The sequence below is a fragment of the Lissotriton helveticus genome, chromosome 7 (assembly GCF_964261635.1).
Source record: "Lissotriton helveticus chromosome 7, aLisHel1.1, whole genome shotgun sequence".
Classification (NCBI taxonomy): domain Eukaryota; kingdom Metazoa; phylum Chordata; class Amphibia; order Caudata; family Salamandridae; genus Lissotriton; species Lissotriton helveticus.
The window spans coordinates 1,421,277,652-1,421,290,735 of NC_136068.1; the positions used below are offsets into that span (position 1 = coordinate 1,421,277,652).

Genomic DNA, 13,084 nt, shown 5'->3' on the forward strand with positions numbered 1-13,084 from the left:
TGTCAACAAAACATCATTGAGCCCATAGAGGTGTCAGATTGGCTTAGTCCGGTGGTTTTGGCGCGCAAACCTAACAGAAAATTGCGTATGTGTGTTGATTTAAGAGACTTGAACAAAAATATTTGGGTAGATCGATATCCTTTACCCAGGATTAATGAAATGGTGGCATCTGTTAAGGATGCTCAGTGTTTTTCATCCATTGATCTATCAAATGCGTACCACCAGATAAAATTGCACCCCGAGTCTCGCCACTTAACATCTTTTATAACACCAGAGGGAGCATTCCAATTTTTGAGAATGCCTTTCGGTTTATCTTTAGCTTCAGCTGTTTTTTTCAAAGGGTTATGTGCAAAGTCCTTGAAGGTATATCCAATATGTTGGTATTTCAAGATGATGTGCTTGTGTGGGGGAAAAGCGGAACAGACCATGATAACGTTTTAAATGAAGTCGTGTCAAAGCTTCAGTGTGCTGGGTTGACAGTTGCTGCTGAGAAATGTAAGTTTGCCACGAGTGAGATCGAGTATCTAGGACATACCTTGTCGGCAGAAGGTGTTAGACCTAAGAAAAACTTGCTAGATGCAATCAAGAAGGCTCCATCGCCTTCTGACAAAGAACAATTACGTTCTTTCTTAGGTTTAGCGGAATATTACTCGAAATGTGTGTCCAATTTTGCCTCAAAAGTCGTTTGTTTAAGATTATTAATGAAAAAAGGAACTAATTTCTCGTGGAGTGCTGAATGCCAATTAGTGTTTGATAATATTAAGAAGGACATCGTAAATGCTGTAGCACTTAAACCTTTTGACCCCAACAAAAAATCAATCATTGTTGTGGATGCGAGTGCGTATGGACTGGGGGCTGTATTAATGCAAGGAAAAGACAAGTTTGAATGGGCAATAGCATTTGCGTCTCGAACTTTGAAAGGTGCTGAACCATCATATTCAGTCATTGAAAAGGAGGCGCTGGCTTGTTTTTGGGGAGTTAATTATTTCAGAAATTATGTTTGGGGCACAAATTATGAATTAAGAACAGATCATAAACCCCTTGTAGAAATATTTTCAACCAAAGGGGCAGGCAGGGCTACCCCTAGAATCGCCAAATGGATTTACAAACTGCAGGAATATGATTTTCAGATGAGGTATGTTCCTGGCATTAAGAATGTCAATGCTGATTGTTTATCTCGTCTTCCTGTCAGTGAGGGCGACATTGTAATGGATCAGGATGAAGATTGGTCTGTGGCTACGGTAGATGAAGCATGTAATGGTGCTATTGGTTTGGAAGAGTGGAAACAAGCTGTACAAGATGATTCTGTATTAAAACAAGTAGTTTCACGGTTAGCTTCTGTGTGCAATCGTCTTTCATGGAGTGATTGTGAATTATCTGAGTATAAGACTGTTTGGCCAGAACTTTTTTATGATCCTGTTGTTGGAGTAGTTAGGAGAGCAGACAAACTTATTGTACCGTCAGGTTTACGTCATAGGTTATTAGATCTTATCCACGAAGGGCATTCAGGTATGTCTGGTATGAAGAGAAGGTGTAGGTGTGATTTCTGGTGGCCTGGCATGGATAAGGATGTTCAAAGGTGTGTTAGGAATTGTGCAGCGTGTACTTGTAGTGATAAGTCTCACTCTTCCCAGGAATCCAACATCAGTCCCGTTCCATTTCCAGACAAACCATGGCAAAGATTGGGTATGGATATTTGTGGTCCATTTAGTATTGGTAACATTGCGGGCAAATTTGCCATTGTTTTAATGGATTATCATAGTAAATGGCCTGAGGTGGCATTTGTCAGAGAGATCAAAGCTCCTAATATGATTAGTTTTTGTGAAGAATTGTTCCATAGAGAAGGATTGCCTGAGACAATTAATACGGATAATGGTCCACAATTCATTGCTGGTGAGTTTCAAAATTATTTACAGTCATGTGGTATAAAACATATTACTAGTGCAGTATATTGTCCAAGGGAAAATGGTATGGTAGAAAGATTTAACCGTGTATTGAAGGAGTGTATCCAGTTGGCAGTGGCAGAGGGTGCAGATTGTAAAATTGCTGTCAAGAAGATGATTTGAAGCTATCGAAATACTCCACATTCTGCCACATTAGTGACTCCGTTCAATCTTCTAAAGAGTCGTTCTGCATGTAACAAAGTAACTCCAGCGTGGATGCTTAAAACTTCTTCAAGTAATGGTTCAAAAGAATGTCTTAGTAAGAGAATGAATGCATATCAGGGAAAGTATATCGACAGACACAACATTAAAATTAAGAAAAGTGTGCAAAAGTTTTGTGTTGGTGATTGGGTGAGGTCTTCTCGGTTTGGTTTGTCTAAGGATGGTTCTTCCAAGTGGTCTCAACCCCAAAAATTTTTGGGAGGTAAGAGGGAATTGTGTGTTGTTGGATGATGGTCGCAAATGGAACTTTAATAGTGTTACTTTGTGCAATGATTTAGAACGTAACATCTGGTTGAACAAGAATAGTGATGTATTTGTCCAATCAAATTCTGGTATTTCTGGAAAGGTTCAACCTGGAAAGGTTCAATCTAATTCTGACATCTTTCATCCCAAATCGCTTGAATCTGTTGAGAAAACTGTTCCTAATATTAGAAGGTTATCAGGGCGAATTGTGGAGAAACCAGTTTAAGCTTAATGATTATGTTTTATATTCGTGAGTGTATATTGCATGTATGTTATTTACCAATCTTGTATTATATTAAATCTAAATCCTCATTTTTTTTATTTTATATTTTTTTGTTTTATTGGGAAGGGAGATGTGTTACATCCTTATCTGTTCCACTGTTATGTTCCTTTAATTTCTCTTAGAATGCTGGTAATGCTGACATGATAGAACGTGGGATTTAGCTGTTGTCAGTCTGGAAGAACAGTTACTGGAGCAGCATCTTGGGGGTTTTACTACAAATAAACTTATGATAAATCATCCTCATTTGTGTGATTCTACTTTGTAAAAGTACCACCCCTGCCCTGTACTTTCCTCCTAGCACAACCCATGCGGAGAAAAGTTACCGCCCCAACTGACCTGAAGACTTGTCAGGAAGCGAGTGACATCTGGTAACCTGTGACCTGCTGACTCCGCTGCAACGTGCCGCACGACCTCTATGTTGCAGCGTCAGTAGCTCCCCCTCAGCACTACCGACAGTCACTTGCGACTGGCTCTTCGCAGGTAAACAAGCTGCCACTGCCTCTGAAAATCCTTGGGCTGCCATCCACTTTGAGCGTCTCCCCACCACCGCTAACACTGTTGACACACTAGGCTGCAATAAGTCCTTACGACCTGCATTATAAGTAATGCGAAGTGCCTCCTTCACAGCCTGTGACTCTGCCATCCTGAAGAAAAGCCTGAAGAAAAACTCACCAAAACTTGGAAAAAATTAGTGAGAAATGGAAAAGACTGTGTCACGAAAACGACAGCCTCCCAATCTCCTCACACAAAAATACAGTTTCCTCTAACCACCTCCCGCTCTGCTCGTGCTGATAAGCCCCGCCCCTCATCTGCCTAGAGCCCTCACGCACTGTGTGGACTGCTCCTCCGCGTGAAACTCCCCTGGGGACAGCGGCTCTTGCCGCGATTCCCCATCGGACCCCATTCTGAAGTGTTGTTTTCAAGGCACCAGTCTCTATAATGATATCATCACACACATCGTCTATGTTTATAAATACCACATTGGCTGCTGATGTTACTTTATCTCAATATATTTTCGCCTTCATGTCTGTCTCCTAGGGCTGTCAGGTTATATAATAAGTTCAAAACATGGTTAAGCTGTAAAAACGTTGTGAAAAACAGATGCCTTAAAAGATGTTATATATTGGGCCCTGTTCACTACGAAGTCTGAAAAGTTGTTGCTATGAAGTTACTGGTATTTGTTAAGCCAATTTCCCATTTTCCGGGATTCATAATGAATTCCAGAACCAACAGTGGGAAGCTCCGAGTGTCGAAGCTGTAGTGTGTTGCGGGACACGTTCTAGTGATCCAATAAAAGTGACACTTCACAGTCACTCCCTGAGGGCTTCTGTACGCACCCCACTTCCATCCATCACAGTTGTTACCGGGCAGGTGACCCTGCTAACACAAGTGGCCGGGAGCACGTGCCCTGATCCAGTTCCAGTAACTAAAAGAATATAGTGTTGGCTCGCAGAGGGAGTGAGGTGAGGTAGGGCGGGGGAGGGGCAGGGTGGGGGGTCGTGGACTCGGACATACAACCTACAGGACTAAAGTAAGTAATTAAATAAATAAAACTATTTACCTTGCTCTCGCTGCATCGCCAACTTGGCAGTTTGGTACACTGCTGGCAAACGATCGTTCATAAACTTGCATTTTTGCACCTGTTGACCGCTTTTGCAAGTAAGCAACGCTTTTCAATGTAAATTTTTTATTTTTGTGAAACACAAAGGTGAGTTTCCACTCCTAAATGAACATGTGCATGTTAGGGTCACGCATAATCTGATCTATACTGGTGAATTTAGGCATAATATTCTTGGAAGTCTTAATTTAGTATTCGAAAGAGCAGAATTTATTGATGAAAATCGGCGTTAGGGTGAGTTAAAATTCTCAATTACCGCTACAGACGGAGTGTAAAAATTTGATGAGATGAAGGAGCAGTAAGAGACTAAGTTATGACATGCACCGTGATACATATATAAATCATGTATATACACTGGAAGTGAGCGTTTTTTAGATGATGATTTTTTTTTAAGAGTCTAAAAGGTTTTACCTTGAAATCCCTTGTAAACAAATGTCTAATATGTCAAGTAAAGCTCCTGCTTTTCCAATTCATCTAATATTTAAGTTGCACTAGTACCTTTTTGGTTAGTCTGACATTTATCTGTTTCAAAAAAGTTAGAGGGAAACCGAAATCCTACTGGAAAGACATTGTGCACTTAATTTAAATAAGATTATACAGAAAGTCGTAAAAATGCACTTGGAGGTCTACGACCACATATGGGTGTAGATTCAAGTATTCACAAAATATCCCAGCATTAAGACCGAAAATACACAATAGTTGCAGATTGCTAAATCATTTTGAGAAAAGCAATTTCTAGAAAATGTTGTGAATTCCATTTTCATGAGCAACTGTACACATTTATATATTTTTTCTCCCTAGGCAAAAGTGCCATTTTTTGGGGGGCTCCTCTGATCCCTTTTCCACTTTGGAAAGCGATTAACCACTGCCAATGACAAAAGTACATTTCCCATCTTTTCCAGAGTGGAAGAGGGTTGAAGAGGAAATTGTGATGGACATCTTCTTTGCAGTGATATAGGTATCTGAGATGATCATTGAACTTCCTGAGCCTTCTAAAAAATTTCAGGTTCAGAGGTCTTGGTTGTGGTGTTCATATTTTCAGTTGATGGCATTGCCTCCTATTTGGTAGATATCAGTATTAGGATTTGTGTTCACTGGAACTCAAATCTTGATTTGTTTGCCTTTTGGGCCCTGGCCATGCGGTAGGCTGATTTGATCAATTATCTGGGCTGTTTCTTCCAGGCCTTTGATATTTAATATAGTCTTCTGAGGTGGCTTACCAAAGCAAGGTTGAATCTTTCTCTATCAGTCTTCATCTGTTCTTTACCCTTTTCTTTATGTTCCTTGTGAGTGCTTCTTCCAATGGAGTATCACAGGTGATACTATTGGTCTTATTGCAGATGCCTGTAGTTGGTTGTCATTTGTGAGACTCGGGAACTAGTTAGTTATGTTTATTGTGGGAGAGGTGTGGCGCCGCGGCCAGGGCGACTGACGCTGGAATCTGGGGATCACGGTTCGATCCCCGGCTCCGGCGGCAGGTTAGCCCAGCACCATGCGACTCTGGGCAATAGCTTGCTTAATCTTCCCGACGGCCCCCAGCGCCTAGAGACCCTAACGGGTGATTGTGCGCTATACAAATGTGGATTATTATTATTATTATATTTTATGTGATACTATTTCCTCTCTTCCGGACCCTTCTTTGGACAATGAATTCATGACACGCAAAAAATAGATATGACTAGAATAGTTTTTGGCATGAATAAAAGTGGAGCACCTTTAACTCAGATCCTAAAAGATGGCATTTTTGATATTTGTATTGGTTTGGAAGGAGAGAAATATACAGAAATTCAATGGCAGAATGGAGCTTACTCTATGCTCCTCTTTTTTGTCTGTGGTTGTTCTTTACAAATATCTCATACATACATAAATACATTTTCTGCTTTGAAACAGTGGATCTAACCAACTGGTCAAACATGGCTCACATTCCATTCCACATACAAAATATCTATAAGAGTGATGCCCTTAAAGATACCAGAAAATAGAACTTTGCAGTGGTTCCCCATGGCAAGGGAAGTTAAAAACATATAGTAATATTTTCCCCAAGCTTGGCCAAGAATGGATTTTGGGATTCTAGGTGAATCACAAATGGTCTGTTTAAAGATTGGGGGTAAAAAATGTTTGATCATCAGAGAACGAATCTAACAGCTGTTGGGCAATTGTCTTTCATTACACCGAGAATGGTCCACCAAACCCTGGTAAGAGCCATCTCAACATGGTATAGCTTGAAGATTCGTTGAATGTTGAATAGTAGTCCCTACATTCAAGAGTGCATAGTGATTCCTCATGAATTGAGAAACGACAGGTACAATTATTATATGCTGTGACTTAATGACGGTAGCAGCACAGAAAGATGTTGGACGGAATGCTGAACATTGTCAACCATTCACCCCCAGTCACAGATCGGGTTAAATCCATAGATCTTTTGCTCACTATGGCACTCTCAGTTTTGACCCAGCCATATACAAATCAGTCTTGAGCTTGCTTTCATGGGAGCAGTCCAGTCCGAACATACATCGCCGGGTATTACCCCGTATCAGCCAGCTAGCCTGAATCCAGTGGAATAGCAACACAGGACGCATGTGTGGGAATACCCTTCCTACTTAGAGCAACTATAGCAACATAAAAAGAGGATGGATGGAATGCTAAACATGTCAAACATTCACCCCTAGTCACAGATCTGGGTTAAACACCTCGTATTTTTGCTTACCATCCCACCCTAGTTTGGACCCAGCCATATGCAAATCAGTCTTGATCCTGCTTTCCATGGGAACAGTCCAGCCCGAACTGCCAGGCCAGGTCCTCTCTGGACTGGAAACCAAGCATCCTGGGACCAGTTTTGGGGAATCACCGCTCATCAGCCAGGCTATCTTGAATCCAGTGGCATAGTGAGCATGAGGTCAATGTCTTGCCACATAATTTACTCACTTGCCTATGTGTGCAGATTACACTGACATGTAGTTATTTTACTAGGCACAAGCCTTCCCTTTTTTTTTTTTTTATCGAAACCCCTGACTGCGGAATCACAGGAGGGTCCCCTGCCACAACAAACATCACCGATTTATCCCAGTTGATGACTAGACCAGAATATCGACCAAAAATGGCTAAGACATCCAGGAAGACCCCGAACGACTCCCTAGGTCTAGTGAGGTACAGCAAAACATCATCTGCGTAAAGCGAAATCTTGTCTTCCCATTCTAACGTCCAACGCAAACCCCGAATCGACTTGTCCCAACGCACCCACGCAGCCAGTGGCTCCATCACAAGCGCAAACAACAGGGGGGACAGTGGACATCCTTGTCTCGTCCCCCTCCCAAGCTGAAAATCGCGGGACTTGCAATTGTTAACTATTATTCTAGCCAAGGGCTTGGAGTACAACAGGCGAACCCATCCAATGAATTCACTGCCGAACCCCATCTTCCCCAAGACCGCAAAAAAATACTGCCATTCCACTCGATCAAAGGCCATCGACGCATCATATTGCCATTTATTTGGTTTGAAGTATCATTGCTTTTCTCTTTAGTTTAAAATACCATTTATTTTACAGGATATTAGAACTGATGTTGTGGGACATTTATTTACTTAAGCAATAACAGCTTTAGTAATAAATGTATGTATTGCAATAGTTAGTGTTCCCGTAGTTTGTTAATAGTTATTAATACTATTCAGATAATTAATTGCATGTTATTTTTTTATCTCACATTTGTGCAGGTTACATACTCCATTCCTGCTGCTTTAAGTATGTTTGTTTCTCTCAACCCACAGATTACAGGTACTGCTTTGGAATTTAATTTATATTAATACCTCGGTCTCTGTGAATTTTGCAATTGTACTAACCTTTTGCATTTTTATTGAATTACACTTGTATTTAATAATGTGTAGCTGATAGTTTTAAGTAAGTGTCCCAAAGTGGCGCCACCTATATTTCTTTACATTGTCAAAATCTTTATACAGTAATAGCATTGTAATAATATCATAAAACATTCTATAAAACACTCTTTATTTGTGCAGGATTGATATATGTATGAGACATGTAAGAAATTGGGTTACTAGTTGAGAGGCATGGAAGCCCCACTAAAATAATAAACACAATCCTTATTAGGGTGAAACACAAAAGTCACTAAATTAACTTTCGCTTAATCCTCTGGTAGCTTGGCACAAAGCAGTCAGACTTAACTTAGAGACAACATAATAAAAGAAAAATCCCAACCCAATTTAGAAATATAGAGTAAAATGTAATACATAAAATGTCACCAACATGACAAAACTCCAATCAGTGGAACTGAAGATATCAATTTTTAACTTTTTCAGTGAGAATAGCACCAAAATACACAAAGCACCACTCACGTTCATCTTGTCGCACTGGACGTGGGAAAGTCACAAATTCAAGCTGACCTAGATGGCACGTGGGTTGGATACATGTTTGTCCCTCTGAAGAATTGCCTTCTGAAGTCCTCGCAAGAGTGCCATTCTTGGGAGCCGTGAGGAGGATGCTGTTTGTGCTAGGAGCGGGTGAGCGTCACAGACGCCCACTGCTGTAACGCGAAGAGCCAGTCATCGCTGGAGACTCAGGCTGTCGATGTCGACACGAAGGTCAGGTTCCCTGAATCTTCGCATTGGTTGTCTTAGCGGGTGGCTGATTTTTCGGCATGAAGAGGAGTCCAAAACTTCTGTATCTTCACCATTTCTTCAGAAGAAGCACACTTTGATACCAGCCAAAGGTCCAAAGCCTAGGGGCGCCTATTGGGGATCGGGATTGACTCGAGCAAAGGCCAGAAGCAGGGCATGTGCCAGCAGATCCAGTTGTGCTGGTCAGCTGTGCAGTTGCAGGGAGGCCTCTGGAAGCTAGTTCTGTTAATTTAGCTCAAACACAAGGTCAGCCAACTGACCCTTGAAGTTGCTTCTGGAGAGCCTGAGTTCTAGGCAAGTAGGTCCAATATTTCTTCTTTAGACAGCAGGGCACTCGTTCTTTTGAATCTTCCATATGTCCAGGAGTAATCCTATGTGAGATTCTGAGGGTTTCACGTTTATCCTCAGTGATAGCCTGTGGGTGGAGGATGCCCCCCTTTGCCTAACCTTTCCTCTTTCCTGGATTGGCTCCAAACTGTTAAGAGCAGGTAGGCCTATTTGTGATTTACACATGTCAGTGGAAGGGCAGGTAGACCTTAGAAGTCAGGAAGGGGTTGTCAAGCCCCAAGGCTACCCTTTGAAGCCTAGGAAGGCTGAGTACAACTCCCCAGGATATCCTGCTCAGGAGAGCAACACCCTGCCCACACCCATGGCATGTTTGTCTGGAAAGAATACTCAAAACACTGCAGGAGAGACGTTCAAATTCCCGTGACCGTGGAAATCGTCAGAACTGCAAATTTGGTGGAGGAAGAAAAAAAGAAGATTTTCTAAAAGTGGCCTTTTCAGAATAGTACCTTAAAATCTGACTTGACACTTAAATAAATTGTAATTTATTGGTGAACAGCATTTCTCTATCTTGTCCCAAACTGAATCTAGCATTTATTAAGTGTAATAAGGTGACCCAGTGTTAGTGTGTAGGAGGGATAACCTTACAGAAGTGAAAAACGAATCTAGGAGTTGTTCCTGCCAGGACATGTAATACTTAAGAACACATGACCCACATTTTAAATAGATTGCACCATGCCCTGTAAACCTTAGGGCTGTCTTATAACTGTTAAAAAGAGAGGTTTAGTTCTAGCAAAAGGTTTAATTTGCCAGGTCGAGATGGCAGTATAAAACTGCTCTACAGACTGCAGTGGCAGGCTTGAGACATGTTTTAAAAGGCTGCTTTAGTGGTTGGCACAGTGAGTGCTGTAGCCCACTAGTAACATTTAATTTAAGGTCTGGATAAATGTAGTACCATCTACTAGAGACTTATCAGTAAATTAAAGATACCTGTTAGGTGTTCGCCAGTTTTGCTATGATTTAGAGAGAGAGTACATGCACTCTACCACTAGTTAGCTGGGGTAAAGTGCACAGAGTCCTAATGCCAACAAAACCAAAAAAAGTCAGCAAAAACAAGGTGTGAAGGGAAAAAGTTTGGCGTAATACCATGCCAATGATATCAGGTCTAACAAGATCCTTGTGGTTTTAATGTATATAAAGAAGTAAATGCGCAAGTCGTTCATGTAACATTCGGTGAGGTTATTGATTGATCAGACTATACAGAAAAAGATACTTATCTGACGCATCATTTGTTGTTAATGTAAAGGCTATCCAGAATGGTATTAGTACGGGTGTTAGCACGTTTCAGCCCATGATCATACTGTCGGACAGAGGGTGATATCAATTGAATAAAAGATCCACAATATCTTCTACAACAAATAAAAAAAAGATAAAACTGAGGTTGAATTATAAGTTATTGTTTAGAAGGAGGAACCACGCAGTGAACTTAGGTGCACTGTGGCAAGCACATGCGCTGCTTTCGCCATTGCGAGGGCCTTTTGGAATCAATATGATACCAGAAGTATACTTGAAACCCCGCCCCTCTTTCCATTGGTACGCGTCATCGTTTATGTTAAACGATGGCGCGTGATTTGAAAGCAAGCTTCTCGGTTACCGCCTTGTCCACTTGTAGGACGGCCCATGTGGACAGGCCGACACCATGTTTTTTCCTGTGAGGTAGGAGCTCCTCGCACATCGTACGATGGCCCTGAAGAACCGGATTAACCCACTTACTGGGTCTCGGCTGCGGGGGAACCGCCCAAGTCTTCCATACCCTTCATACGTAGAAAAAGGAGACACAGGAGCCTTCGTCTGCAGGAGGAACCCAGATTTATTCAAATAGCCCGGGCTATGGAACAGAGTCCCAAGCTCGTTAGAAACAAGACAGAGGAGGTTGCTGCTTTACTCCGAGGCTTACAAGCCTTTTATACTTTTCCATTCTAGTCTTTTGGCTGTTAGTTCATTGTTCAATCAGGGCAGTGTTTGCAGTTGATAACCAGATCCAGACGATGTTTGTAGATGGTGACCTGGTCAAGGCTTGGTACACAAATCATTGTTCACTCGGCTTGATCAAAGCTCAGTCTTTCAGGTCATTGTTCACTCAGCTTGATCAACGCCCGGTCTTTAGGGTCATTGTTTAATCACCCTGATGAAGGTACAGCAGTCCAGATAACCTGATCACGGTGTCAAGGATGTTTACCAGGCTGGGGGCAGGAGAGGGAAAATAAATCATTTACACAGGGTGTGAGTGTCTCATGGCTTTCTGTTGAACTGCAAAGAACAGGGGGGGTTGGGTGTGCAACAGTTCCTGGGCAGAAATGCAGGCTGCAAGATGGCTGTTGTCTTGTTAGTTAGATTTTCCTCAGACATCAGCAGAAACGACCAGGTGGGTCGTGTGGAAGTGTTTGACACGAGATGGCAATGAAAAAACAATGGAGTCCCGGTACAAATGATGCCAATCAGAAGAACACTTTTCCTCAGACCCTCCTTTGCCATTGAGTGGCAAATACTTTCAATGTTCATAAGGCCATCGGTTTCTTGTTGGATCATCATCATCATATTGATGTGGTGAATGTTAGAGGGTGGAGGCTTGATGGTCTGGACACACATTGTACAGAGCACTGGCAGGCACTGAAAGCACAAACAGCAGGAGACCAGGACAGTTACTCCCAAGGCAAGGAAGATGAGGACCCTCCACCCCCACTGGGAAAGGAGGCCCCAGATCCAGCCTGTGAGGGACCAGTTGCCCTCATCCAGATGAATTTCGGAAGAAAGGTGATGCAGACGTTGGATGGCATCGTACACTGTAGGTGTGTTGTCTGGGATCTACACGCAGCAGCTGGAGCAGATCAATTTACATACACCACCACGACCAGCAAGGATGACATCTAGGACCATTCGGTTCTGAAGCATTATGAGGCGGTCCGCCTGTAGCTCTGCAGTGATGTTGGAGAAGGCACCAGCTGTTACTGTGATGGTGGCTTCAACGACCCTAGTCAGTCATCGTACAGCCCGACTGTTGGCCATGAGGCCCCAGAAAGGAAGGAAACCTTTAAAGAAGTCACCGGTTTCCTGGCCTGTTGTATCCTCGGCTGATATGACGCCCCTACGTGAGCGGCGCAGAGCGCCCTTCATTGACAGACATGTGGTAACCTTCATGGGTAGAATACGTTGGTGGAAGGAGGAAGGCCAGATAGCAGGTACCTGACCAGTTACGGGGGAGCTAAGTGTAGGCGGCAGTGCCTCAGATGAAATAGGTGTTGGGGGATGCCACCAGCTTCGTTCGGAGATGTAGAGTTTAAAGCTTTTGTGATATCACACGTACTGGTACCAACTTTCTTAGTCCCTAGGCCATGGATGCAGACACGGCCTTGCACATTTATGACATTCACAGTGTCTCGTTCATCAGGCAGTATCCTTCTTGTGCGGAATCTGGAAAATGTTTGTTGATTAGTTGAGTTGAATACTACCATCTCACCGAATTCATCTGGTTATAGTAGTGATGTGGATGAGCTAGTCAGGCAAAAAGGAGGATTGGCATGGCCGGATCTGTTCTACCAGAAGTCATCCCAAAATGTTCCAAGGGCAGGATTGGCAGTACCATTGACAGTGTAGGCCTCCTGCATCAACATCCTCCATGCAAGACAAGACCCAGAGATGGAAAAGGGGTAGGGAACGAATGGGACAGGGTGTATCATGGAATGCGGCATCAGTCCACAAACCCAGAATTTGGAAGTGTTCATGATCAGCTGCTGCTGATGCAACATTTGGATGAAGGTGTTATTGAAGAATTATGCACTGCGGGGTAATTCGTGGGCTGGTAGC

The 13,084-nt window shown here is 42.6% G+C and overlaps 1 protein-coding gene across 2 annotated transcripts in view; it reads left to right on the forward strand.

Annotated features, from left to right (window-relative positions):
- The window catches only part of TMEM220 (transmembrane protein 220), a 228,875-nt gene that overhangs the window by 115,398 nt on the left and 100,393 nt on the right, over positions 1–13,084 (forward strand). For both annotated transcript variants that reach the window (XM_078654734.1, XM_078654733.1), the window contains one exon: positions 8,018–8,078. In XM_078654734.1, the coding sequence (XP_078510860.1) occupies positions 8,018–8,078 (61 nt within the window). The remainder of the gene's footprint in view (positions 1–8,017; positions 8,079–13,084) is intronic.